This window comes from Nipponia nippon, unplaced genomic scaffold, assembly GCF_047370975.1.
Source record: "Nipponia nippon isolate SJK-2023a ecotype South Korea unplaced genomic scaffold, ASM4737097v1 scaffold_38, whole genome shotgun sequence".
Classification (NCBI taxonomy): domain Eukaryota; kingdom Metazoa; phylum Chordata; class Aves; order Pelecaniformes; family Threskiornithidae; genus Nipponia; species Nipponia nippon.
Genome location: NW_028262356.1, coordinates 2,352,385 through 2,379,741, shown reverse-complemented (window position 1 = coordinate 2,379,741; position 27,357 = coordinate 2,352,385). Strand labels below are relative to the sequence as shown.

Sequence of the window (27,357 nt, the reverse complement as noted above, 5' to 3'; positions counted from 1 at the left end):
CCAGGGGGGTCTGGGGGTGCCCAGGGGGCCCCAGGGGGGTTTGGGGGGTCCCGGGGGTTCCCAGGGGGGTCTGGGGGTGCCCAGGGGGCCCCAGGGGGGTTTGGGGGATCCCAGGGGGTTCCCAGGGGGGTCTGGGGGTGCCCAGGGGGCCCCAGGGGGGTTTGGGGGTCCCAGGGGGTTCCCAGGGGGGGTCTGGGGGTGCCCAGGGGGCCCCAGGGGGGTTTGGGGGGTCCCGGGGGGTTCCCAGGGGGGTCTGGGGGTGCCCAGGGGGCCCCAGGGGGTTTGGGGGGATCCCAGGGGGTTCCCAGGGGGGGGTCTGGGGGTGCCCAGGGGGCCCCAGGGGGTTTGGGGGGTCCCAGGGGGTTCCCAGGGGGGTCTGAGGGTGCCCAGGGGGCCCCAGGGGGTTTGGGGGGATCCCAGGGGGTCCAGGGGTGCCCCTAGACGGGGGTGGTCTTGCGGTTGAGGGTGCTGGTCCCTGGGGGGGGGGTCCTAGGGGGTCGTGGGGGTCCCAGGGGGCCCGGGGGGGTCCCAGGGTGCCCCTAGACGGGGGTGGTCTTGCGGTTGAGGGTGCTGGTCCCCGAGGCGCTGTCGGGGGGGCCCCCGGGGGGGTCCTTCCCAAAGGCATTATGCAACTGCAAAAATGGGGGTCCGGGGGTGCCGGGGGGGGGCGGCCCGGGGGGTCCCTCCCGAGAGAGGGTGTACATGGAGATATCGGCCGGGGGAGGCCCCCCCCCGACCCCCCCCGATTTCCCGGGTGGGGGAAGGGGGGGCGGAGGGGGAGGGGAAGCATCCCGCGAACGCCCCGGTTCGCTGGAGCGAGAACTGGAGCGAGACCGACGGCGAGGGCGAGGACGGGGACCGGGGGGGACCCGGGGGGGCGGAGGGGGAGGGGGGGGTCCCGGCCCCCCCCCGGGTCCCCCCCGGGCTTTGCGGTGCCGTTCGATGTAGAGGTTGACGGCCAGGACCCCGATGGCCTCGGCCAGGATGAAGGAGAGCCCCCCGAAGTAGAAGGACCAGCCGTAGGAGTAATGGCTCTTCTTGTCCTCGTCCCTCTTCGTCCCCGGGTCCCCCGCGTTGGCCGAGATGTAGACGATCACCCCGATGATGTTGCTGAGGCCTGGGGGGGACGGGGGGGGACAAGGGACAAGGGGATGGGGGGACAAGGGACAAGGGGATGGAGGACAGGGGACAAGGGATGGGACAAGGGACAAGGGGATGAGGGACGGGCAGGGGACAAGGGATGGGGGACAAGGGATGGAGGACAAGGGACAAGGGATGGAGGACAGGGGACATGGGACAGGACAAGGGACAAGGGGATGAGGGACAGGCAGGGGACAAGGGATGGAGGACAGGGGATGGGACAAGGGACAAGGGGATGGAGGACAGGGGACATGGGACAGGACAAGGGACAAGGGGATGAGGGACGGGCAGGGGACAAGAGATGGAGGACAGGGGATGGGACAAGGGACAAGGGATGGAGGACAGGGGACATGGGACAGGACAAGGGACAAGGGGATGAGGGACGGGCGGGGGACAGGGGAGGGGGGACAAGGGACAAGGGATGGAGGACAGGGGACATGGGACAAGGGATGGAGGACAAGGGACAAGGGATGGAGGACAGGGGACATGGGACAGGACAAGGGACAAGGGGATAAGGGACGGGCAGGGGACAAGGGATGGAGGACAGGGGATGGGACAAGGGACAAGGGATGGAGGACAGGGGACATGGGACAAGGGATGGAGGACAAGGGACAAGGGATGGAGGACAGGGGACATGGGACAGGACAAGGGACAAGGGGATGAGGGACAGGCAGGGGACAAGGGATGGAGGACAGGGGATGGGACAAGGGACAAGGGATGAAGGACAGGGGACGTAGGACAAGGGACAAGGGGATGAGGGACAGGGGACATGGGATGGGACAAGGGACAAGGGGACAAGGGACAGGCAGGGGACAAGAGATGGAGGAGAAGGGACATGGATGGGACAAGGGGATGGAGGACAGGTAAGGGACAAGGGATGAAGGACAGGGGACAAGGGGACAAGGGACAGGCAGGTGACAAAGGACAGGGGACCAGGGACAGGCAGGGGACAGGGGACAGGCAGGGAACGGGCAGGGGACAGGCAGGTGCCACGGGGCCCATTCAGGGCTGCAGCCCCGGTCCCCGACCCACGGGGGTCCCCAGTGCCCCCCATTGGCTCCTCCCGCGATCCAGGGGACCCCCCACCCCCCCCTTCCCGGGATCCTCCTGGGATCGGGACCCCCCCCCCCCAGCAGCATCCCCCCCGGGCAGGGATTGGGCCCCCCAGTGGATTCTGGGATTGAGGGGACACTCCCCCCTTCTGGGATCTAGGGGACCCCCCCATCCCCCCCAAGGATCCTCCTGGGATCTAGGGGACCCCCTCCCTCCCCCTAAGGGATCTTGGCTGGGATCGGGGACCCCCTCCCCAAGGAATCCCCTTGGGATGTGGGGGACACCCCCCCCCAAGGGATCCCCCTGGGATCTAGGGGACCCTCCCACCCCCTCCAGGGATCCTCGCTGGGATCTAGGGGGGCACCCCCTCCCCAAGGGACCCTCCCTGGGACGCAGGGGACCCTCCCTCACCCCCCGAGGGGTCTTCCCGGGATCGGGGACCCCTCCTCAAGGGATCCCCCTGGGATATGGGGGACCCCTACCCCTCCAGGGATCCTCGCTGGGATCTAGGGACCCCTCCAGGGATCCTCACCGGGATCTAGGGGGACACCCCCTCCCAAGGGACCCTCCCTGGGACGCAGGGGACCCTCCCTCACCCCCCGAGGGGTCCTGGCTGGGATCGGGGACCCCAGGGATCCCAGGGACACCTCCCCCCCCCCCCCACTGACCGGCGGCGACGAAGAGGATGCCGGCGCCCAGGACGAGGCTGGTGCGGGCGCGGCGCAGGCGGCTGGCGGCCACGCAGACCCCCCCCAGCAGCAGCAGGACGGCGCTCAGGATCGGGAAGATGCTGGAGGCCCGGACCACCCCTGCGGGACCCCGCCCCCTCGTTAGAGCCGGCCAATGGGAGCCCCGGGGCTGGCGGCCAATCGGAGCCCGCGAATCGTGGCTCCATTAGCCCCGGCCAATGGGAGACTAGGAGGTAGATGGCCAATCAGAGCTCAGGGGTAGTGGGGGATCTGTTAGCCCCGGCCAATGGGAGACTAGGAGGTAGATGGCCAATCAGAGCTCACGAATAGCGTGGGGATCTATCAGCCCCGGCCAATGGGAGAGTAGGACATAGATGGCCAATGAGAGCTCCTGAATAGCGTGGGGATCTATCAGCCCCGGCCAATGGGAGCCCGGGGGCTGGTGACCAATCAGAGCACATGAATAGCATGGGGACCTGTCAGCCCCGGCCAATGGGAGCCCCAGGGCTGGCGACCAATCAGAGCGCATGAATAGCGTGGGATCTGTCAGCCCCGGGGCTGGCGACCAATCAGAGCGCATGAATAGCATGGGGATCTGTCAGCCCTGGCCAATGGCAGCCCCAGGGCTGGGAACCAATCAGAGCACATGAATAGCATGGGATCTGTTAGCCCCGGCCAATGGGAGCCCCTGGGTTGGCGGCCAATCAGAGCGCATTAATGGCATGGGATCTGTCAGCCCCAGCCAATAGGAATCTGTAAGGTAGCCGGCCAATCAGAGCTCACAATTAGTGTGGGATCTGTCAGCCCTGGCCAATGGGAGCCCTCCAGGCTGGCAGCCAATCAGAGCCCACGAGCACCCTGGGATCCATCAGCCCCCAGCCAATCAGAGCCCACAGGTAGGCTGAGATCCGCCCACACCAGCCAATGGGAGCTTCCCAGGCTGCGGCCAATCAGAGCCCGCGAGCCCCATAGGGATCCGTCAGCCCCCAGCCAAAGGGAGCCCTTAAAGGCATTAGCCAATCAGAAGAGAGATCTTTGAGGGTGGGAACCAATGAGGAGAAAAGAGGGCTCCGGTCAGGAGCCAATCAGAGCACAGAGGCTCCTGTGGCTCTGAGACCAGCAGCCAACTGGAAAGGAGAATTTCTTAAGGGGGGGGGGGGGGAGGGAAGCAGCCAATCAGAGCACAGGATCTCCAGGTCCGTTGACACCAGCAGCCAATAGGGGCACAGGGTGCCCTGCACCTCCAACCAATCAAACCCCAGGGCAACCCCCCTGCCCGGAGCCACAGCCAATCAGAACCGGGTACGTGCTCGCTGGAGTTAGACCATCAGCCAATCAGCAGGGCAGGCTTCCTAGCAAAGCAGCCAATCAGAACGCAGCCCCCCTCCACCACTCTGAGGCCAGCAGCCAATCAGAAGGCAGAACCCTGACCCCCGGCATCCCTGTTGCTAGGGGAGGGGCGTTGCCATGGGATCCCCGTTGCTAGGAGACCCGCCCTGTTGCCAAGAGAGCCCGGTTGCTATGGGGGGGGGGTGTGTTCCATGGGAGCCCCGTTGCTAGGGGGCGTGGCTAGAGACTCGGTTGCCATGGGAACGGCATAGCTGGGGCAGTTGCTGGGGTGATGCTGGGGCGGTTGCCGGGGCAACGCCAGGGCATCACCAGGATGATGCTGAGGCGGTTGCCAGGGTGGTTGCCGGGGCGCCGCGAGGGCGGTTGCTGGGGCATCACCATGGCAACGCCAGGGCATCACTGGGATGATGACAGCCCAGTTGCCGGGGCGATGCCAAGCCGGTTGTCAAGGCATCACCGTGACGATGCCAGGGTGGTTGCCATGGCAATACCACAGCGGTTGCCGAGGCGATGCTGGGATAACGCTGGGCCATCGCTGGGGTGATGCCAAGGCGGTTGCCAGGGCGATGGCGGGGCGGTTGCCAGGGCGATAGCAGGGCGGTTGCCGGGGTGATGCAGGGTGGTTGCTGGGGCGATGGTGGGGCGGTTGCCAGAGTGATGCACGGCGGTTGCTGGGGCGATAGCAGGGAGGCTACCGGGGTGATGCAGGGCAGTTGCCAGGGCGATGGCAGGGCGGTTGCCGGGGTGATAGCGGGGTGGTTGCCAGGGTGATGCAGGGCAGTTGCCAGGGCGATGGCAGGGCGGTTGCCGGGGTGATAGCGGGGTGGTTGCCAGGGTGATGCAGGGCGGTTGCCAGGGCGATGGCAGGGCGGTTGCCGGGGTGATAGCGGGGTGGTTGCCAGGGTGATGCAGGGTGGTTGCCAGGGCGATAGCAGGGCGGTTGCCGGGGTGATGCCAGGGCGGTTGCCGGGGTGACGGCGGGGCGGTTGCCGGGGTGATGCAGGGTGGTTGCCAGGGCGATGGTGGGGCGGTTGCCGGGGCGATGGCGGGGAGGTTGCCAGGGCGATAGCAGGGCGGTTGCCAGGGTGATGCAGGGCGGTTGCCGGGATGATGCAGGGCGGTTGCCAGGGCGATGGCAGGGCGGTTGCCGGGGTGATGCAGGGCGGTTGCCGGGGTGACGGCGGGGCGGTTGCCGGGGCGACTCACGGAGCAGGTACTCGGCGCTGTCGTGGTCGTACTCCATGTCCTCGGGGAAGTGGTTGATCTTCAGGCACAGCCCCCGCTTCAGGCCTGCGGGGACACGGGGACGGCTGCCGCAGGGACACGGGGACACCGCGGGGACGGGGACACCGCGGGGACACCGCGGGGACGGGGACACCGTGGGGATGGGGACACTGTGGGGATGGGGATGGGGATGGGGACACTGCGGGGACGGGGACACCGTAGGGACGGGGATGGGGACACCATGGGGACGGGGACGGAGATGGGGACACCATGGGGACGGGGACACCACGAGGACACCGTGGGGACGGGGACACCGTGGGGATGGGGACACCGTGGGGATGGGGATGGAGATGGGGACACTGCGGGGACGGAGACACCATGGGGATGGGGACACCGTGGGGACGGGGACACCGTGGGGATGAGGACACCACAGGGACAGGGATGGGGATGGGGACACCATGGGGATGGGGACACCGTGGGGACGGGGACACCGCGGGGATGGGGACGGGGATGAGGACACTGCAGGGATGGGGACTCTGTGGGGATGGGGACATCGTGGGGACGGGGACATTGCGGGGACAGGAACATCATGGGGATGGAGATGGGGATGGGGACACCGTGGGGACAGGGGCAGGACATCGCTGGGACAGGGACACCGCAGGGACGGGGACACCATGGGGACAGGGACACCATGGGGACAGGGACATCACGGGGATAGGGACACCGCAGGGATGGGGACACCATGGGGACAGGGACATCACAGGGCTGGGGACAGGGACATCGCTGGGACAGGGACATCGCGGGGACAGGGACATCACGGGGACAGGGACATCACGGGGACAGGGACACCGCAGGGATGGGGACATCAGAGGGACACCACGAGGACAGGGATGGGGACATTTTGGGGACAGGGATGGGGACACCATGGAGATGGGGACACCATGGGGACACGGTGGGGATGGGGACAAGGACACGGGGGGGATGGGGACACGGGGGGGACGGGGACATCACGGGGACACCATGGGGACAGGGACACGGGGGGGGACGGGGACAAGGACACGGGGGACACGGGGACACGGGGGGCACGGGGACACGGGGGAGATGGGGATGGGGACATCACGGGGACGGGACGGGGACACCAGGGGCCACCTCCGACCGCGCCACGAGCTGCCCCCGACAGCGCCGCGCTGCTGCGAGCTTCCCCCGACAGTGCCATGAGCCTCCCCAAGGATGCCATGACGCTGCGAGCTTCCCCCAACAGTGCCACAAACCTCCCCCAACGATGCCACGCTGCTGCGAGCTTCCCTTCCATGATGCCACGCTGCTGCGAGCTTCCCCCAACAGTGCCACAAGCCTCCCCAATGATGCCATGCTGCTGCAAGCTTCCCCCAACAGTGCCACGCTGCTGCGAGCTTCCCGTGACAGTGCCATGAACCTCCCCAAGGATGCCACGCTGCTGCGAGCTTCCCCCAACAGTGCCACGAACCTCCCCAATGATGCCACGCTGCTGCGAGCTTCCCCCAACAGTGCCATGAACCTCCCCCAACGATGCCACGCTGCTGCGAGCTTCCCCCAACAGTGCCACGAACCTCCCCAATGATGCCACGAAGCTGCGCGCTTCCCCCCGACAGCGCCACGACCACCCCTCACCGGCGCCACGAAGCTGCGCGCTTCCCCCCGACGGTGCCCCCCCTCCCCCCCCCCCACCTTCGAGGCAGCAAATCCGCCAAAGGCCGGAGTGGGTCAATCCGCCGGGATCGCGACGGTCGCGATGAGCCGCGTCCTCGCCGGAGATGTTGCTGGTGTTGCAGATGAAGGCGCGGGCGTAGAGCCAGTAGTCGGTGCCGATGGCGATGGTCATGAGGCCGAAGGCGGCGAAGGCGCCCACCGTGGTGAGCAGCACCTGCACCCCCTTCTCACACCAAACCACCCCCTCCCCATTCCAACGCTTGAGCGACTCCAGCCTGAACCGGACCCCGGCCCGGGGGGGGGGGGGGGGACCCAAGCGGGCGGCTGCACCCCGACCCCCCCCCACAGAGGGGGGACCCAGGCGCCCCGGGGCGGGGAGGGGGGGAGGGTGCGGGGGGGCGGCGGGGGGCACCCGGGGGAGGGGGGGGGGGGTTGGGACCCCCGGACTTTACCCCTTTACACCCCGCTGGGGGTTGGGGGGATGAGGAGGGGCTCCAGGGGTCGGGGTGCCGCTTTCGGGATCCCTACGCCCCCCCCGCAGCCCGGGGGTGCTGGGAAGGGACCCAAGCGTCCGGGGTTGCCCCCCCGCCACGTCTCAGGGCCCCGGGGGGGGGCGAGCGACGCCCGGGGCCGAGTCCATGGAGGGGGGACGTGGCCGCGGCCTCGCACGTCGACAGGCGCCGGCGGCTCCTCCGTGACGGCCAGCGAGCTGCGGAGACGGAGAGGGGGACGGCCTCGCACGAGGGCTTCGCACGAGGGCCTCGCACGAGGGCCTCGCACGAGGGCCTCGCGCGAGGACGCTGGGCCTCGTGCATCGTGGCGTCCCCCCGCCGCGGATGGCGGGGGGGGGTGTGTGTGTGGGTGTGGGGTTGTCGTACGAGCCCTCGCGCCCGTTGCTCGCCACACGCGTGTGCGCCGCCCCGCCCCGCGCGCTGACTCACGGCGGCGCGGCGCGCGCGCGGGGGGGGACACGGGACACGGGCACCCACCGGCGGGTGACTCACCGGCGGGGCTGCGCCCACCCGGGCTGGATGGACGGCCCCCCACGGCGGCACACACGCGTGTGCGAGGCCGCGTGTGCGAGGGCGAGCGTGGACGCGGGCGGGTAAAGCCCGTCACGCTCGTGCGAGGGAGCACGGCCACGCGCACGCGGGTGTAAGCGTGCCCGCACGCGTGTACGGCACCGCACACGAGGATCTGGGAGCGTGCACACGGATGTGGGAGCGCGCACACGCGTGTCGGAGCGTGTACATGGATGCAGGGGTGTGCACACGCGTGTCGGAGCGTGCACATGGATGCAGGAGCACACACGCGCGTGTCAGAGCGTGCACGTGGCTGCGGGAGCGCGCACAAGCGTGTCGGAGCATGCACAGGGATGCAGGAGCACACACGCGTGTCGGAGCGTGCACGTGGATGTGGGAGCGCTCACACGTGTGTCAGAGCGTGCACATGGATGTGGGAGCGTGTATAGGTGTGTCGGAGCATGTACGTGGATGCGGGAGCGTGCACATGGCTGCGGGAGCGCACACACGCGTGTCAGAGCGTGCACGTGGACGTGGGAGCGCTCACACGCGTGTCAGAGCGTGCACGTGGCTGCGGGAGCGCGCACACGCGTGTCAGAGCGTGCACGTGGACGTGGGAGCGCTCACACGCGTGTCAGAGCGTGCACGTGGCTGCGGGAGCGCGCACACGCGTGTCGGAGCATGCGCGTGGCTGCGGGCGCGCGCAGATGCGTGTGGGCGGTCACCGCCGCGCACACGCGTGTGCACATGGTCCCCCTGGGTCCCCCCGCCATGTTGGGGGGGGGGGAGGTTACCCTGCCCCTCTCCCCAACCAGGACCCCCCGCCCTCCCCAAAATGGGGTGGGAAATGCCCCCCCCCCAAGCACTGCACCCCCCCCCAGGTGCCCCCATCTCCCCCCACTGCCCCCCCCAGGGCCCCCCAAAAGCCACCCTCCCCCCAGCCCCCCCAAACCCCACAGGGTCCCCCCCTAAGCTCCAGCCCCCTCCCCCGGCTCCTACAGCCCCCCAACACCCTTCTCTGCCCTCCAAGACCCCCCCAAAACCCCCAGGGTCCCCCAAAACCTCCCAGGACCCCCAAAACCACTCCCTGCCCCCCCAAAACCCCCAGGACCCCCCAAAACCCCCAGTGCCCCCCAAAAGCCTCAATCAAAGCTTGCTGCCCCCCCCCCCCCCCAAGGACCCCCAACACCCCCGGGCACCCCCAAAGCCCCCAGCGACCCCCAAAACCCTTCACCATCCCCCAAGACCGCCCAGGGCCCCCCAAAAGCCCCCAGGGCCTCGCTGTGCCCCCCCAACCCTTCAGGGCCCCCCAAAAGCCGCCGAGGTTCCCCCCCCCGAGACCCCAAAGCCCCCTCAAATCCTCCAAACTGCTTCCAGCCCCCCGGGGTACCCCAAAACCCCCTCAGGGCCCTTCTCTGCTCCCCGAGACCCCCCCAGGGCCCCCCCAGGGCCCCCAACACCCCCAGGACCCCCCAAAAACCCCCAGGCCCTCCCAAGACCCCCGCCTGGACCCCAATACCTCCCAGGACCCCCCAAAAACCCCCAGGGCCCCCCAGGCCCCCTCCGAACCCCAACACCTCCAGGACCCCCCAAAAACCCCTCAGGACCCCTCTCTGCCCCCCAAAACCCCCCAGGACCCCCCCCCCCCAAAAGCCCCCAGGGCCCCCCAGGACCCCAAAACCCCCAGGACCCCCCAAAAAGCCCCAAGGACCCCTGTCTGCCCCCGCAGGGTCCCCCCAACCCCCCCGGACCCCAACACCCCCCAAGACCCCCCAAAAGCTCCCAGGCTCCCCCAGGACCCCTGTCTGCCCCCCCACCCCCCAGGGCCCCCCCCCCCAAGCCCCTTAGGGTCCCCCCGGGAGCCCCCCCGACCCCAACACCCCCAGGACCCCCTAAAAAGCCCCCAGAGCCCCTGTCTGCCCCCCACCCCTCCAGGGCCCCCCCAAAGCCCCTCAGGGCCCCCCCAAGCTCCCCCCCCCCGACCCTACCTCCCCCGGAGCCCCCCCAAAACGCTGCTCCCCCGTTACCTTCTCAGACGCCGGTTTGGGGAGGCCGGGGGGGTCGAGCTGGGGGGGTCCCGGTGCCTGGGGGGTCCCGGTGCCGGTGGGGGGGGGGTCCCGGTGCCTGGGGGGTCCCGGTGCCGGTTCGGGGGGATGGGTCCCGGGGGTGCCGGTGCCGGGGGGGTGCCGGGGGGTCCCGGGGGTGCGGGTGCCGGGGGGTGCCGGGGGGTCCCGGGGGTCCCGGGGGTGCCGGTACCGGTGCCGGTCCGGGCGCGGCTGCAGCGGGCGCGGGCGGGGGGGGGGGGGTAGCGGGGGGGGCGGGGCCCCCCGATCCTGGGGGGGGGGGGGGGGCGAAGCGGTGCGGGGCGGAGCCTGGAAGCTTCGGGAGTGACGTCAGCATTGGGGCGGGGCGTGGGAGGGGAGGGGCTAAGGGGAAATTGGGGGGGGGGAGAGGACCGGGTCCGTGGGCAGCTGCATCCCGCCGCGAGGTTGCCATGGTGACGGGGATGCTGGCTGGTATCCTAGCAACGGCGTGGCCACGCCCCCTGCAGCGCGGGGGGGGCGGGCTGAGCTGCTCCACACCCCCCCCATGCTCCCCCTCCCATTGCCCTCCCAGCCCCTAATTGCCCCCATCACCCCCCCATTGCCCCCCCAGTTGCCCCCCAGTCCCCCATTGTCCCCTGCAATTGCCCCCATCAGCCCCCGTTCCCCTCCAATTGCCCCCCAGTCCCCCATTGCCCCCCAGCCCCTAATTGCCCCCATTGCCCCCACCCTAATTGCCCCCAGCACCCCCCATTGCCCCCCAGTCCCTAATTGCCCCCCCAGCACCCCCTATTCCCCCCAGCCCCTAATTGCCCCCCAAGCACCTCCCATTGCCCCCCCAGCCCCCCTTTGCCCCCCCAGCCCCTAATTGCCCCCCCAGCCCCCCATTGCCCCCCAGCCCCCCTTTGCCCCCTCAGCCCCCCTTTGCCCCCCAGCACCCCCCATTGCCCCCCCAGCACCTAATTGCCCTCCCCAGCACCCCCCATTGGCTCCCCGCCCCCCTTTGCCCCCCCCCAGCCCCCCATTGCCCCCCCCAATTGGCCCCCAGCCCCCCTAATTGCCCCCCCCCCAGCCCCTAATTGGGTTTCGGGGGGGGGGGTGTAGTTTGAAATGTCTTTATTGAGGTCGCATCGATCCCTATTTACATATCGTACAGCGGGGGGGGGCAAACCCGGGGGGGCCCCCACACCCCGGGGGGGGGGGGCTCAATGCCCCCCCCCCCCAGCCCCATTCCCGCTCTGTGGGTCCCCTTCACCGGGACCCCCCGCTGCCCCCACTTTGGGGGTGTTTAACCCATCCCCCCGGCCCCCCCCCTCTATTTTTTTTTTTGGGGGGGGGGAAGCTACATATTGAAGCCGGTTATTGCCACAGAAATTGGGGGGGGGGTGTCCTTCCCCCCCCCCCGGACTGGGGAACCCAGGCATCTGGGGTCTCCCTTCCCTCCCCCACCCCAAAGCTGTCCCCCACCCCCCCGCAAGGACCCAGGCATCCGGGACCCCCCCCAATTGCTCTAGGACCCCTCCCCCAGCAAGGACCCAGGCATCTGGGGCCCCCCCTGCCCCCCCAGTTTGTGCTAATGGGAGCTGGCAGCCGTTGGGAGGGGCTGACCCCACCGTGGACCAGCCACGCGGGGGGCAGGGGGCAAAGTTCAAAGGTCAGGGGAAGACCCTAAATTTGGAGGGGGGGGGCGAAGCATCGCTAAAGCCGAAGGGGCTCAAAAGCAGCAGAGACCCTGGGGGGGGTCTGGATCCGGGCACCCCCCCATCACTCTCAGGGTCCTCTTCTGGGAGGTCCCCCAGCACCCAGGGGTCAATGGGGACGCAATAAAGATGGCGGCCGAGTCACATCCTGCCTGGCGTTGGCCGTGGTTGGCGGGAGAAGATGGCCGCCGAGCGGCAGGAGAAGATGGCTGCCGGGTTATATCCTGTCCATCATTGGCCGCGGTGGGAAGAGAAGATGGCCGTCATGGCTCATCCTGTCCACCATTGGCCGCAGTGGCAAGAGAAGATGGCCGCCAAGGCTCATCTTGTCCATCATTGGCCATGGTGGCAGGAGAAGATGGCCGCCTAGCCATTGCCTATCCATCGTTGGCCGTGGTGGCAAGAGAAGATGGCTGCCAAGGCTCACAGTGTTCATCACTGGCCGTGGTGGCAGGAGAAGATGGCCGCCAAGGCTCACACTGTCCATCATTGGCCGTGGTGGCAGGAGAAGATGGCCGCCAAGGTTCTTCCTGACCATCGTTGGCTGTGGTGGCAGAAGATGGCTGCCGAGCCACGTTGGCCACGGTGGCCAGACAAGATGGCCGCTGAGCTGCGTCCTGGCCATTGTTGGCCATAGTTGATGGGACAAGGTGGCCACCGAGTCATGTCCCGTCCCTTGTTGGCCGCGGTGGCAGGAGAAGATGGCCGCCAAGGCTCACCCCGCCCATCATTGGTCATGGCTGCTGTGACAAGATGGCCGCCAAGCCGTCTCCTGTCCTTTGTTGGCCATGGTGGCAGGAGAAGATGGCGTCCAAGTCACATCCCGTCCACCACTGGCCGTGGTTGAGGTGACAAGATGGCCGCCGAGCCACCCTGGCCATGGTGGCAGGACAGGATGGCCGCCGAGTGACGTCCCATCCGCCGCTGGCCGTGGTTGGCGTGACAAGATGGCCGTCGGTGGCTAGGATGGGAGGGGGCCACGGTGGCCCCAGCGGTGGCCTTGTCCCCAGCAGGGTCCCCAACCCCAGATGTCCCCGGATGTCCCCATCCTTGGTGGCCCCCTTGTCCCATCCCTGGTGGCCCCAGATGTCCCCAACCCCAGATGTCCCCATCCTTGGTGGCCCCCTTGTCCCATCCCTGGTGGCCCCAGATGTCCCCATCCTTGGTGGCCCCATTGTCCCATCCCTGGTGGCCCCAGATGTCCCCGAGCGTCTCCGTCCCCAGATGTCCCTCAATGTCCCCATCCCTGGTGGCCCCAGCGCCGATGTCCCCAGTGTCTCAACTGCCCCATCCCTGGTGTCCCCAGTGTCCCTGTCATCCCCATGGCCCTCATTGTCCCCAATGTCCCCAGTGTCCCCTGTGTCCCCAGCACCTCCAATGTCCCTGGTGTCCCCCATGTCCCCATCATCTCCGCTGTCCCCAGCCTCCCCGCTGTCCCCACCGCTCCCATGTCCCCACTGGCCCCAGCACCCTTGCTGTCCCCATGTCCCCAACGTCCCCATGTCCCCACGTCCCCAGTGTCCCCATCCTCTCTGCTGTCCCCATCGTCCCAATGTCCCCACTGTCCCCATCATCCCCATGTCCCCGCTGTCCCCATTGTCCCCATCGTCCCCATGTCCCCACTGTCCCGCGTCATCCCCATGTCCCCTCTGTCCCCATCATCCCCATGTCCCCATCATCCCCATGTCCCCCATCCTCCCCATTGTCCCCACTGTCCCCATGTCCCCACTGTCCCCATGTCCCCCACCATCCCCATGTCCCCCATCATCCCCATTGTCCTCGTCATCCCCATGTCCCCACTGTCCCCATGTCCCCCTGTCCCCCATCATCCCCATTGTCCTCATCATCCCCATGTCCCCATGTCCCCCATCATCCCCATGTCCCCCATCATCCCCATTGTCCTCGTCATCCCCATGTCCCCACTGTCCCCATGTCCCCATGTCTCCCATCATCCCCATGTCCCTCATCATCCCCATTGTCCTCATCATCCCCATGTCCCCACTGTCCCCATGTCCCCATGTCCCCCATCATCCCCATTGTCCTCATCATCCCCATGTCCCCACTGTCCCCATGTCCCCCATCATCCCCACAGTCCTCGTCATCCCCATGTCCCCCATCATCCCCATGCCCCCCCCCCCACTGTCCCCAAGTCCCCGTTGCCCTCACCGCCCCCACGTCCCCACCGTCCCCGCGTCCCCCCCCCTAGCAGGGGGAGGTGGAGAGGTGGCCGTGCTGGGGGTACTTGATGGCGGGGGGGTAGTTCTGCGTCATCTGGATGGAGACGTCGGAGGAGGCGTCGGAGGGGCTGCGGGCGCGGGGCCAGGCGCGGGGCTGCAGGAATTGCCCCGACAGCCCCGAGCAGGCGCTCAGCCGCGGCCGCAGCAGCCCCGCCGGCGCCCGGTACAGCTCCTCCTCCGCGTACCGCTTGGTGAACAGGTACACCGACATCACGCCCGCGCCCTGCCGGGGACGGGGACGGGGTGGGTGAGGGTGGGTGAGGGTGCGCGAAGGTGGGTGAGGGTGAACGGGTACACCGACATCACGCCCGCGCCCTGCCGGGGATGGGGACGGGGTGGGTGAGGGTGGGTGAGGGTGCGCGAAGGTGGGTGAGGGTGAACGGGTACACCGACATCACGCCCGCGCCCTGCTGGGGATGGGGACGGGGTGGGTGAGGGTGAACGGGTACACCGACATCACGCCCGCGCCCTGCCGGGGATGGGGACGGGGTGGGTGAGGGTGAACGGGTACACCGGCATCACACCCGCGCCCTGCCGGGGATGGGGACGGGGTGTGTGAGGGTGAACAGGTACACCGGCATCACACCCGCGCCCTGCTGGGGACGGGGACGGGGTGGGTGAGGGTGTGGAGAGGTGTGTGAGGGTGTGCGAGGGTGAACGGGTACACCGACACAACGCCCATGCCCTGCCGGGGACGGGGACGGGGTGGGTGAGGGTGTGCGAGGGTGAACGGGTACACCGACATCACACCCGCACCCTGCCAGGATGGGGACGGGGTGGGCGAGGGTGTGAAAGGGTGTGCGAGGGCATGCGAGGGCATGGAATGGTGTGCAAGGGTGTGCAAGGGCGTGCAAGGGTCTGCGAGGGCATGCAAGGGTCTGTGAGGGTGTGCAAGGGTTTGTAACAGTGTGCAAGGGCGTGCAAGGGCGTGCAAGGGTGTGCAAGGGTTTGTAACAGTGTGCAAGGGCGTGCAAGGGCGTGCAAGGGCGTGCAAGGGTGTGTAAGGGTTTGTAACAGTGTGCAAGGGCGTGCAAGGGCGTGCAAGGGTGTGCAAGGGGGTGCAAGGGTTTGTAACAGTGTGCAAGGGTGTGCAAGGGTGTGCAAGGGTTTGTAACAGTGTGCAAGGGCGTGCAAGGGCGTGCAAGGGTGTGCAAGGGTTTGTAACAGTGTGCAAGGGCGTGCAAGGGCGTGCAAGGGGGTGCAAGGGGGTGCAAGGGTTTGTAACAGTGTGCAAGGGCGTGCAAGGGCGTGCAAGGGGGTGCAAGGGTTTGTAACAGTGTGCAAGGGCGTGCAAGGGGGTGCAAGGGGGTGCAAGGGTTTGTAACAGTGTGCAAGGGCGTGCAAGGGCGTGCAAGGGGGTGCAAGGGTTTGTAACAGTGTGCAAGGGCGTGCAAGGGTGTGCAAGGGTGTGCAAGGGTTTGTAACAGTGTGCAAGGGTGTGCGAGGGTGTGCAAGGGGGTGCAAGGGTTTGTAACAGTGTGCAAGGGTGTGCAAGGGCGTGCGAGGGTGTGCAAGGGGGTGCAAGGGTTTGTAACAGTGTGCAAGGGTGTGCAAGGGCGTGCAAGGGTTTGCAAGGGCGTGCAAGGGTTTGTAACAGTGTGCAAGGGTGTGCAAGGGCGTGCAAGGGCGTGCAAGGGGGTGCAAGGGTTTGTAACAGTGTGCAAGGGCGTGCAAGGGGGTGCAAGGGGGTGCAAGGCCGCGCGACAGCGTGCAACGCTTTGCGAGGGCGCGCGGTCCCGCCGGCGGCCGCCTGCCCCGTTCCCAGCCGCGCGTGCAAACCCGTGCCCCCCTCGTGCCAGGCCGGCGTGCGCGGGGCGTGCGAGGCGTGCGCACCTCTTTGAGGAGGAAGGAGGAGGCGGCGAAGGCGAAGGACCAGCCGTAGCGGTACTGGAAATATTGCTCGGAGCCGCTGGGCCGGTTCATCACCTCGTCGTTGATGCTGGAGATGTAGAGCACCAAGCCCACCACCAGCGACAGCCCTGGAAAAGGGGGCAGATTGGGGGGGGGGGGTGTCCCTGGGGCAGATGGGGGGTCCTGGGGGGTCCTGGGGCAGATAGGGGGGTCCCTGGGGCAGATATGGGGGTCCTGGGGCAGATAGGGGGACCCTGGGGCAGATGGGGGGTCCCTGGGGGAGATAGGGGTCCTGGGGCAGATAGGGGGGACCCTGGGGGAGATGGGGGGGTCCTGGGGGAGATGGGGGGGGTCCCTGGGGCAGATGGGGGGGTCCTGGGGGGTCCCTGGGGGAGATAGGGGGGTCCTGGGGCAAATATGGGGGTCCCTGGGGGAGATAAGGGGGTCCTGGGGGGTCCTGGGGCAGATAGGGGGACCCTGGGGGAGATATGGGGGTCCTGGGGGAGATGGGGGGTCCCTGGGGCAGATGGGGGGGTCCCTGGGGGAGATAGGGGGGCCCTGGGGGGTCCTGGGGCAGAGAGGGGGGACCCTGGGGCAGATGGGGGGGTCCCTGGGGGAGATAGGGGGTCCTGGGGCAGATAGGGGGGACCCTGGGGGAGATGGGGGGGTCCTGGGGGAGATGGGGGGTCCCTGGGGCAGATGGGGGGTCCTGGGGGGTCCCTGGGGGAGATAGGGGGGTCCTGGGGCAAATATGGGGGTCCCTGGGGGAGATAAGGGGGTCCTGGGGGGTCCTGGGGCAGATAGGGGGGACCCTGGGGGAGATATGGGGGTCCTGGGGGAGATGGGGGTCCCTGGGGCAGATGGGGGGTCCCTGGGGGAGATAGGGGGTCCTGGGGGTCCTGGGGCAGATAGGGGGGACCCTGGGGCAGATGGGGGTCCCTGGGGGAGATAGGGGGTCCTGGGGCAGATAGGGGGACCCTGGGGGAGATGGGGGGGTCCTGGGGGAGATGGGGGGTCCCTGGGGCAGATGGGGGGGTCCTGGGGGGTCCCTGGGGGAGATATGGGGGTCCTGGGGCAAATATGGGGGTCCCTGGGGGAGATAAGGGGGTCCTGGGGGTCCTGGGGCAGATAGGGGGACCCTGGGGGAGATATGGGGGTCCTGGGGGAGATGGGGGGTCCCTGGGGCAGATGGGGGGTCCCTGGGGGAGATAGGGGGTCCTGGGGGGTCCTGGGGCAGATAGGGGGACCCTGGGGCAGATGGGGGGTCCCTGGGGGAGATAGGGGGGTCCTGGGGCAGATAGGGGGGACCCTGGGGGAGATGGGGGGTCCTGGGGGAGATGGGGGGTCCCTGGGGCAGATGGGGGGTCCTGGGGGGTCCTGGGGCAAATATGGGGGTCCCTGGGGAGATAGGGGGTCCTGGGGCAAATATGGGGGTCCCTGGGGGAGATAGGGGGGTCCTGGGGGGTCCTGGGGCAGATAGGGGGGTCCTGGGGCAAATATGGGGGTCCCTGGGGGAGATAGGGGGGTCCCTGGGGGGTCCTGGGGGAGGTATGGGGGTGCTGGGGGGTCCCTCACCGGAGAGGATGAAGAAGATGCCGGAGACGAAGGCCAGGAGGGTGCGCTGGGGGCGGATGTGCCCCACGTTGCTGATGACGAAGGCCGTGAAGACGAGGAAGAGGCTGACCATGGGGAAGGGGGTCGCTGTCCGCACCGTCTCTGGGGGGGGGGCGGCAGCCGGCTCCAGCCCCCTATAGACCCCTATAGCCCCCATAGCCCCCCATAGCCCCCTATAGCCACCTATAGCCCCCCATAGGCCCCTATAGCCCCCATAGCCACCTATAGCCCCCCATAGCCCCCCATAGCCCCCCACAGCCTCCCATAGCCCCCCACAGCCCCCCATAGGCCCCTATAGCCCCCCATAGCCACCTATAGCCCCCCATAGGCCCCTATAGCCCCCCATAGCCACCTATAGCCCCCCATAGCCTCCCATAGCCCCCTGTAGCCCCCCATAGTCCCCTATAGCCCCCCATAGCCACCTATAGCCCCCCATAGCCTCCCATAGCCCCCTGTAGCCCCCCATAGTCCCCTATAGCCCCCCATAGACCCCTATAGCCCCCTGCACCCTGCTAGACCCCTCCAGACCCCTATGGACCCACCCCAACCCCTCCAGCCCCCTCCCAGCCCCTATAGCCCCCTCCACAGACCCTATATCCTCCCCCGCCCCCCCAGCCCTAAGGATTCCCATGGCCCCTATAGACCCCTGGGCCCCTATGGACACCCCACCAGAGCCCCCCTACACCCCCCACCTCCTCTATACCCCCTCCACAGCCCTTTGAGAGCCCCTACACCCCCCCCCCACATCCCTATAGAGCCTCCCACAGCCCCTATAGGACCCTTATAGCCCCTATAGGACCCTTATAGCCCCTATAACCCATATACAACCCTCCTGGTCCAATATCGAGACCCTAGAGCCCACATACAGCCCTCCCCTGGCCCGTGCAGCCCCCTATATAATCCCTGTAGGCTCCTCTAGCCCCCTCTAGAACCCCTCTAGCCCCATAGAACCCCTCTAGTCCCCTCTAGAACCCCTCTATCCCCATAGAACCCCTCTAGCCCCATAGAACCCCTCTAGCCCCCTATAGAACCCCTCTAGCCCCATAGAACCCCTCTAGTCCCCTCTAGAACCCCTCTATCCCCATAGAACCCCTCTAGCCCCATAGAACCCCTCTAGCCCCCTATAGAACCCCTCTAGCCCCCTATAGAACCCCTCTAGCCCCATAGAACCCCTCTAGTCCCCTCTAGAACCCCTCTATCCCCCTATAGAACCCCCGTAGCCCCCATAGAACCCCTCTAGTCCCCTCTAGAACCCCTCTAGCCCCCTATAGAACCCCCGTAGCCCCCATAGAACCCCTCTATCCCCCTACAGAACCCCTCTAGCCCCCTATAGAACCCCTCTAGCCCCCATAGAACCCCTCTAGAACCCCTCTAGCCCCCATAGAACCCCTCTAGTCCCCTCTAGAACCCCTCTAGCCCCCATAGAACCCCTCTAGCCCCGTATAGAACCCCCGTAGCCCCCTATAGAACCCCTATAGAACCCCTCTAGCCCCCTATAGAACCCCCGTAGCCCCCTATAGAACCCCTACAGCCCCACGCACTGAGGATGTTCTCGGTGTTTTCGGTCACCAGGTTGATTTCGGGCTCCAGGAAATATTCGGAGGCGACGCAGCGCCCCTTCTCCCGCCCTGCGAGGGGGGGGCACACCCTCAGGGACCCCCCAGATCCCATAGGGTCCCCCCAGATCCCCCCAGGACCCCCCATACCCCACAGGGGCCCCAAGCCCCCCCCCGGGACCCCCCATACCCCACAGGGTCCCCGAGTACCCCCCCAGGACCCCCCATATCCCATAGGGTCCCCCAAGCCCCCCGGACCCCCCATATCCCATAGGGTCCCCCAGATCCTCCCTAGGACCCTCCATATCCCATAGGGTCCCCCTGGATCCCCCCATACCCCACAGGGTCCCCCCAAGTCCCCCTTGGGACCCCCGGATCCCACAGAGTCCCCCCAAAGCCCCCAGGACCCCCCATATCCCATAGAGTACCCCCAGATCCTCCCCAGGACCCCCCATATCCCATAGGGTCCCCCCAAGCCCCCCGGACCCCCCATATCCCATAGGGTCCCCCCAGACCCTCCCTAGGACCCCCCATATCCCATAGGGTCCCCCAGATCCTCCCCAGGACCCCCCATATCCCATAGGGTCCCCCCAGCCCCCCCGGACCCCCCATACCCCATAGGGTCCCCCCAAGCCCCCCAGGACCCCCCATATCCCATAGGGTCCCCCAGATCCTCCCCAGGACCCCCCATATCCCATAGGGTCCCCCCAAGCCCCCCCGGACCCCCCATATCCCATAGGGTCCCCCCAGACCCTCCCTAGGACCCCCCATATCCCATAGGGTGCCCCTGGATCCCCCCCCATACCCCACAGGGTCCCCCCAAGTCCCCCTTGGGACCCCCGGATCCCACAGGGTCCCCCCAAAGCCCCCAGGACCCCCCATATCCCATAGGGTCCCCCCAGATCCTCCCCAGGACCCCCCATATCCCATAGGGTACCCCCAGCCCCCCCGGACCCCCCATATCCCATAGGGTCCCCCCAAGCCCACCAGGACCCCCCATATCCCATAGGGTCCCCCCAGATCCTCCCCAGGACCCCCCATATCCCATAGGGTCCCCCCAAGCCCCCCCCGGACCCCCCATATCCCATAGGGTCCCCCCAGACCCTCCCTAGGACCCCCCATATCCCATAGGGTCCCCTGGATCCCCCCCATACCCCACAGGGTCCCCCCAAGTCCCCTTGGGACCCCCGGATCCCACAGGGTCCCCCCAAAGCCCCCCAGGACCCCCCATATCCCATAGGGTCCCCCCAGATCCTCCCCAGGACCCCCCATATCCCATAGGGTACCCCCAGCCCCCCCCCGGACCCCCCATACCCCATAGGGTCCCCCCAAGCCCCCCAGGACCCCCCATATCCCATAGGGTCCCCCAGATCCTCCCTAGGACCCTCCATATCCCATAGGGTCCCCCTGGATCCCCCCATACCCCACAGGGTCCCCCCAAAGCCCCCAGGACCCCCCATACCCCATAGGGTCCCCCCAAGCCCCCCAGGACCCCCCATACCCCACAGGGTCCCCCCAAAGCCCCCCGGACCCCCCATATCCCATAGGGTCCCCCCAGCCCCCCAGGACCCCCCATATCCCATAGGGTCCCCCCAAGCCCCCCGGACCCCCCATATCCCATAGGGTCCCCCTGGATCCCCCCCCATATCCCATAGGGTCCCCCCAAGCCCCCCAGGACCCCCCATATCCCATAGGGTCCCCCTGGATCCCCCCCCGTATCCCATAGGGTCCCCCCAAGCCCCCCAGGACCCCCGTCCCCGGTGTCCCCGCGTGTCCCCTCACTGATCGCGGGGGAGAGCGCGGGGAGCGGGAGCCTGGGGGAGCTCGCGTGAGCTCCCGTGATCTCGTGTGATCCCGTGTGATCCCGTGTGATCCCGTGTGGGCTCGTGTGATCCCGTGTGATCCCGTGTGATCCCGAGTGAGCTCGTGTGATCTCATGTGAGCTCGTGTGAGCTCCCGTGATCTCCCGTGATCTCGTGTGAGCTCGTGTGATCTCGTGTGATCCCGTGTGATCCCGTGTGGGCTCGTGTGATCCCGTGTCATCCCGTGTGATCCCGAGTGAGCTCGTGTGATCTCATGTGAGCTCGTGTGAGCTCGTGTGATCCCGTGTGAGCTCGTGTGATCTCATGTGAGCTCGTGTGAGCTCGTGTGAGCTCCCGTGAGCTCCCGTGATCTCGTGTGAGCTCGTGTGATCCCGTGTGATCCCGTGTGATCCTGTGTGAGCTCGTGTGATCCTGTGTGAGCTCGTGTGATCTCATGTGAGCTCGTGTGAGCTTGTTTGATCTCATGTGTTCCCATGTGATCCTGTGTGAGCTCATGTGATCTCGTGTGAGCTCCCGTGATCTCGTGTGATCCCGTGTGAGCTCGTGTGATCTCATGTGATCCCATGTGAGCTCACGTGATCTCATGTGAGCTCCCGTGATCTCGTGTGATCCTGTGTGAGCTTGTGTGATCTCATGGGAGCTTGTACGAGCCCGTGTGAGCTCGAGTGATCCCCTGTGATCCTGTGCGAGCTCGTGTGAGCCTGCGTGATCCCGTACGAGCCCGTACGAGCCCGTGTGAGCTCGTGTGATCCCGTGTGATCCCGTGTGATCCCGTGTGAGCTCGTGTGATCCCATAGGAGCCTGTATGAGGCCCTGTGTGCCTGTGTGAGCTCGAGCGATCCCGCGGGAGCCCCCGGCACCCCCTCCCACCGCCATCTCCCCCCACCCCCGTGCCCATGAGGGGGGATCGGGAGGGGTCGGGGGGGATTGGGGGGGGATCGGAGGGATCAGGGGGGATCAGGAGGGATCGCGGGGGATTGGGAGGGATCACGGGAGATCGGAGGGGATTGGGGGGATCGGAGGGATCGGGGGGGATAAGGAGGGATCGGGGGGATCGCAGGGGATCAGGAGGGATCGGGAGGGATCGTGGGGGATCGGGAGGGGTCGCGGGGGGATTGGAGGGATCGGGGGGATCGCGGGGGATCGGGGGGATCAGGAGGGATCACGGGGGATCGGAGGGATCGGGGGATCGGGGGGATTGGAGGGGATCGCAGGGGATCAGGAGGGATCACAGGGGATCACGGGGGATTGGAGGGATCGGGGGATCGGCGGGATTGGAGGGGATCGCAGGGGATCGGGAGGGATCGTGGGGGATCAGGAGGGATCGCGGGGGATCGGGGGCATCGCGGGGGATCAGGAAGGATCGGGAGGGATCGCAGGGGATCAGAGGGATTGGGGGGATTGGGAGGGATCAGGAGGATCGGAGGGTTCGGGGGGATCGCGGGGGATCAGGGGAATTGGGGGGATCGGAGGGGATCGGGGGGATCGGGAGGATCGCGGGGGATCGGGAGGGATCGGGAGGGATTGCGGGGGATTGGAGGGGATCGGGAGGGATTGGGGGGATCGCGGGGGATCGGAGGGGATCGCGGGGGATCGGGAGGGATTGCGGGGGATCGGAGGGGATCGCGGGGGATCGGGAGGGATCGGGAGGATCGCAGGGGATTGGAGGGGATCGGGAGGGATCGGGGGGATCGCAGGGGATCGGGGGGATCGCGGGGGATCAGGAGGGATCGGGAGGGATCGCGGGGGAATCGGAGGGGATCGCGGGGGATCGGGAGGGATCGGGAGGGATCGCGGGGGAATCGGAGGGGATCGCGGGGGATCGGGAGGGATCGGGAGGGATCGGGAGGGATCGCGGGGGAATCGGAGGGGATCGGGAGGGATCGGGGGGGATCGCGGGGGATCGGAGGGGATCGCGGGGGATCGGGAGGGATCGGGGGGGACCGGGGGCGCGTACCGGCGAAGAAGCAGACGCGCCAGAGGCCGGCGTGCAGCGCCATGCGCACCTCGGTGCTCTGGTTCTGGGGCAGGACCACCCCCTCCTCCATGTAGAGCCAGTAGTCGGTGCTGACGGCGATGCCCACCAGCAGCAGCCCGCAGGCCCCGAAGACGCTGCTCAGCAGCGTCAGCGCCCGGCTGCTGCAGGAGCTCATCCTGACCCCTGGGGGGGGGGGGGGGGGGGATGGGGGGGGGGGGGGGGGGGGGGGGGGGGGGCGGGGGGGGGCGGGGGGGGGGTCGGGGAGGGGGGTGGGGGGTATGGAGGGGTTTAAGGGGGGATTTTGGGGGTCAGGGTGGGGGGTTGGGGGGGATTTTGGGGGTCAGGGTGGGGGGTTGGTGGGGGTGGGGGGGTGGGGGGTATGGAGGGGTTTAAGGGGGGATTTTGGGGGTCAGGGTGGGGGGGTGGGGGGTATGGAGGGGTTTAAGGGGGGATTTTGGGGGTCAGGGTGGGGGGTTGGGGGGTTTGGGGGGATTTTGGGGGTCAGGGTGGGGGGTGGGGGGTACGGAGGGATTTAAGGGGGGATTTTGGGGGTCAGGGTGGGGGGGTGGGGGGATTTGAGGGGGATTTTGGGGGTCAGGGTGGGGGGGTGGGGGGTACGGAGGGGTTTAAGGGGGGATTTTGGGGGTCAGGGTGGGGGGGTTGGGGGGTCAGGGGGTGGGGGGTTTGGGGGGTTGGGGGGTCGAGGGTGCGGGGGTGGGGGTTATGGGGGGGTGAAGGGAGGATCTTGGGGGCCAGGGTGGGGGGGTGGGGGGGTTTGGGGGGATTTTGGGGGTCAGGGTGGGGGGTTGGGGGGTTGGGGGGTCAGGGGGTGGGGGGTTTGGGGGGTTGGGGGGTCGAGGGTGGGGGGTGGGGGTTATGGGGGAGGTGAAGGGGGGATTTTGGGGGTCAGGGTGGGGGGGTGGGGGGTATGGAGGGGTTTAAGGGGGGATTTTGGGGGTCGGGGGGTTGGGGGGTTTGGGGGGATTTTGGGGGTCAGGGTGGGGGGTTGGGGGGTGGGAGGTATGCGGGGGTTTAAGGGGGGATTTTGGGGGTCAGGGTGGGGGTTTGGGGGGTCGGGGTGGGGGGTTGGGGGTATGGGGGGGTTTAGGGGGTATTTTGGGGGTCGGAGGGGTTTGGGGGGTCAGGGTGGGGAGTTCGGGGGGTACAGGGGAGTTGGGGGGGTCGTGGGGTGGTTTGGGGGGTCAGGGTGGGGGGTTGGGGGGGTTGGGGGGTCGGGGTGGGGGGTTGGGCAGTTTGGGGGGGGTTGGGGGGCAGGAGGGGGCTAATGGGGGGCTTGGGGGGAGAGAGGGGCATGAAGGGGGGTACAGGGGGGGTGGGGGGGGCGGGAGGGGGCACACGCGCGTGCAGGGAGGACACGGGGAACACGCGTGTGCGGCGACCGGCCTCGCTGCCCCCGCGGGACGCCACACGTGGGCCACGCGTGTGCACGGGGACGGCCGTCGCACACGCGGGCACGGCCCCCCCCCCCCCGCGCCTCGTCCTTGCACGCCCGGCCCTCGCACGCCCCGCACACGCGTGTGCGCCTCGCACGCTCGGGAGGGAAGCCTCACACGCCTTGCACACACGTGGCCCCGCGCGCGCGTGTGCGCCTTGCGCGCTCAGGCCGGGTCTCGCCCCGCCATTGCCCTCCGCACGCCTCGCACACGCGTGTGCGCCTTGCACGCTCCGGAGGGATCCGGAACGCCCTGCGCACGCGTGGCCCTGAGCCCGCCCCGCACACGCGTGTGCGCCTCGCACGCTCGGGTGGGGGGGGGGCCTCGCACGCCTCGCACACGCGTGGCCCTGCGCACGCCCGCGTGCCCGTTGCACGCGCAGGGCCCCTTTGCACGGCCCCCCCCCCCCCCCGCGTCGCCCTTCGCCCGCCCCGCACACGCGTGACCTCGCACACGCGTGACCTCGCACACGCGTGACCTCACCCGCTCACGGCGTCACCGGTGTCCCCAGGGCCCGGGGCGCCATGGGAGCGGGGGGGGGGGGAGGGGGACGCGGGAAGGGCACGGGGGGGGGGCACGGACGACGGACGGACAGACGGACGCGATGGCGGGAGCGGACAGACGGACGGGGTGGGGGGGACACGCGGGACAGACGGACACGGGGGGTGGGGGACGGGGTGCGGGACAGACGGACACGGGGGGGGAGGTGATGGAGGGGTGCGGGACAGACGGACACGGGGGTGCGGGACAGACGGACACGGGGCGAGGGAGATGCAGGACAGACGGACACGGGGTGGGGAGGTGCGGGACAGACGGACACGGGGGGGGGCGGGATGTAGGACAGATGGACACGGGGTCGGTGGGGGGTGGAGGGAGGGATGTAGGACAGACGGACACGCGGGGGGGGGGATGCGGGACAGACGGACACGCGGGGGGGGATGCGGGACAGACGGACGCGGCGGGGGGGGGATGCGGGACAGACGGACACGCGGCGGAGGGAGGTGATGGAGGGATGCAGGACAGACGGACACGGTGGAGGGGGGGATGCCGGACAGACGGACGCAGGGCGGCGGGATGAAGGACAGAGGGAGGCGAGGGACAGAGGGACGCGGGTGGGCGCCGGCCGGACAGACGGACGGACAGACGGACGGACGGACGGAGGGAGGGATGCGGCGGCGGCTGCGCTGGAGGAGGCGGAGGCCGGACAGACGGACGGACGGACGGACGGACGGAGGACGGGCCGCACCGAGCGCGGCGGCGGCCTCGGCCGTGGGGGGGGGGGGGGTGGGGGGTGGGGAGGGGGGGTGGGGGGAGGGGGATGGGCTCCCCCCTCCCACCCCCCCCCGTGGCCACCGTGATGTCACGGGGCGGCCGCGCTTAAAGGGACAGAGCCCGCTCGCCCCTCCCCCACCCCCTCCTCTTCCTCCTCCTCCCCCTCCCCCTCCTGATGGGGACCCAGGAATCCGGCACGCCCCCCCCCCCCCCCAAAAAAAGGGACCCCCCCCACCCCCACCCAAAGGGACCCAGGCGTCCGGGCACCCCCTCACCCCCCCAAAATGGGACCCCAGGAGCCCCCCCCCCCAAAATGGGACTCCAGGAGCCCCCACCCCCCAAATAGGACCCCAGGAGCCCCCCCCCCCCCAAAAAAAAGGGACCCCCCCCGCCCACCCAAGGGGACTCAGGCGCCCCCACCCCCAAAGGGACCCAGGAGTTCGGGCACCCCCCCCCCCAAAAAGGGGACCCCCCCCCCCAAGAGGATCCAGGCAACGCCCCCCAAAAAAGGGACCCCAAGCACCCACCCCCCACCCAAGAGGACCCCGACCCCCCCCCCCCCAAAAAAGGGACACCCCTCCCCCCAAAGTGGACCCAGGCGTCCGGACACCCCCCCCCCAAAAAGGGGGGACCCCCAGGCACTCCCCCCCCCAAGGGGTCTCAGCCGCGCCCACCCCCAAAAAGGGGACCCCAGGCACCCACCCCTCCCCTAAGGGGACCCACCCACCCCCCCCCCCCCCGCAAAAAGGGACCCCCAGGCACCCATCCCCCACCCAAGGGGTCCCAGACCCCCCACCCCAAAAGGGGGACCCCCAGGCACCCATCCCCCACCCAAGGGGTCCCAGCCCCCCCCCGCAAAAAGGGACCCCCAGGCACCCATCCCCCACCCAAGGGGTCCCAGCCCCCCCCACCCCCAAAAAGGGGGGTCCCCCAGGCACCCATCCCCCACCCAAGGGGTCCCAGACCCCCCCCACCCCAAAAGGGGGGACCCCCAGGCACCCACCCCCCACCCAAGGGGACCCAGACCCCCCCCCCCAAAAAGGGACCCCCAGGCACCCATCCCCCACCCAAGGGGTCCCAGCCCCCCCACCCCCAAAAGGGGGCCCTCCAGGCACCCACCCCCCACCCAAGGGGACCCAGACCCCCCCCAAAAAGGGACCCCCAGGCACCCATCCCCCACCCAAGGGGTCCCAGCCCCCCCACCCCCAAAAGGGGGCCCTCCAGGCACCCACCCCCCACCCAAGGGGACCCAGACCCCCCCCCAAAAAGGGACCCCCAGGCACCCATCCCCCACCCAAGGGGTCCCAGCCCCCCCACCCCCAAAAGGGGGCCCTCCAGGCACCCATCCCCCACCCAAGGGGTCCCAGACCCCCCCAAAAAGGGACCCCCAGGCACCCACCCCTCCCCCAAGGGGACCCAGACCCCCCCCCCAAAAAGGGGACCCCAGGCACCCACCCCCCACCCAAGGGGACCCACCCAGACACCCCCCCCCCAAAAAGGGACCCGCAGGCACCCATCCCCCACCCAAGGGGTCCCAGCCCCCCACCCCCAAAAAAGGGGCCCCCCCCAGGCACCCATCCCCCACCCAAGGGGTCCCAGCCCCCCCACCCCCAAAAGGGCCCCCCCCAGGCACCCATCCCCCACCCAAGGGGTCCCAGCCCCC

At 68.7% G+C, this 27,357-nt stretch overlaps 2 protein-coding genes across 2 annotated transcripts; both read right to left on the bottom strand.

Moving 5' to 3' along the window:
• Nucleotides 1-385: 385 nt before the first annotated feature.
• On the bottom strand, nt 386-7,441 carry CACNG8 (calcium voltage-gated channel auxiliary subunit gamma 8). Its single transcript, XM_087773193.1, has 4 exons — nt 7,164-7,441; nt 5,439-5,522; nt 2,862-3,002; nt 386-1,117 (listed from the first exon to the last, which is right to left on the bottom strand). The coding sequence occupies exons 1-4, from the start codon at nt 7,315-7,317 to the stop codon at nt 540-542; spliced, it is 957 nt and encodes a 318-aa protein (XP_087629319.1). The 5' UTR covers nt 7,318-7,441; the 3' UTR covers nt 386-539.
• Nucleotides 7,442-14,034: 6,593 nt separating this feature from the next.
• CACNG7 (calcium voltage-gated channel auxiliary subunit gamma 7) lies at nt 14,035-24,963 on the bottom strand. Its single transcript, XM_087773202.1, has 6 exons — nt 24,906-24,963; nt 22,948-23,151; nt 19,153-19,239; nt 17,573-17,713; nt 15,980-16,125; nt 14,035-14,369 (listed from the first exon to the last, which is right to left on the bottom strand). The coding sequence occupies exons 2-6, from the start codon at nt 23,141-23,143 to the stop codon at nt 14,112-14,114; spliced, it is 828 nt and encodes a 275-aa protein (XP_087629328.1). The 5' UTR covers nt 23,144-23,151; nt 24,906-24,963; the 3' UTR covers nt 14,035-14,111.
• Nucleotides 24,964-27,357: the final 2,394 nt, after the last annotated feature.

Coding starts and splice junctions, on each gene's coding strand:
- CACNG8 (XM_087773193.1), bottom strand. CDS start 7,317: ATGACCATCGCCATCGGCACCGACTACTGGCTCTACGCCCGCGCCTTC. Junction 5,523..7,163: donor GCGGATTTGCTGCCTCGAAG/GTGGGGGGGGGG, acceptor GTGTCCCCGCAG/GCCTGAAGCGGGGGCTGTGC. Junction 1,118..2,861: donor CATCCTCTTCGTCGCCGCCG/GTCAGTGGGGGG, acceptor CGTCCCCCCCAG/GCCTCAGCAACATCATCGGG.
- CACNG7 (XM_087773202.1), bottom strand. CDS start 23,143: ATGAGCTCCTGCAGCAGCCGGGCGCTGACGCTGCTGAGCAGCGTCTTC. Junction 16,126..17,572: donor CATCTTCTTCATCCTCTCCG/GTGAGGGACCCC, acceptor CCCCTTTTCCAG/GGCTGTCGCTGGTGGTGGGC. Junction 14,370..15,979: donor CCTCCTTCCTCCTCAAAGAG/GTGCGCACGCCT, acceptor CGTCCCCGGCAG/GGCGCGGGCGTGATGTCGGT.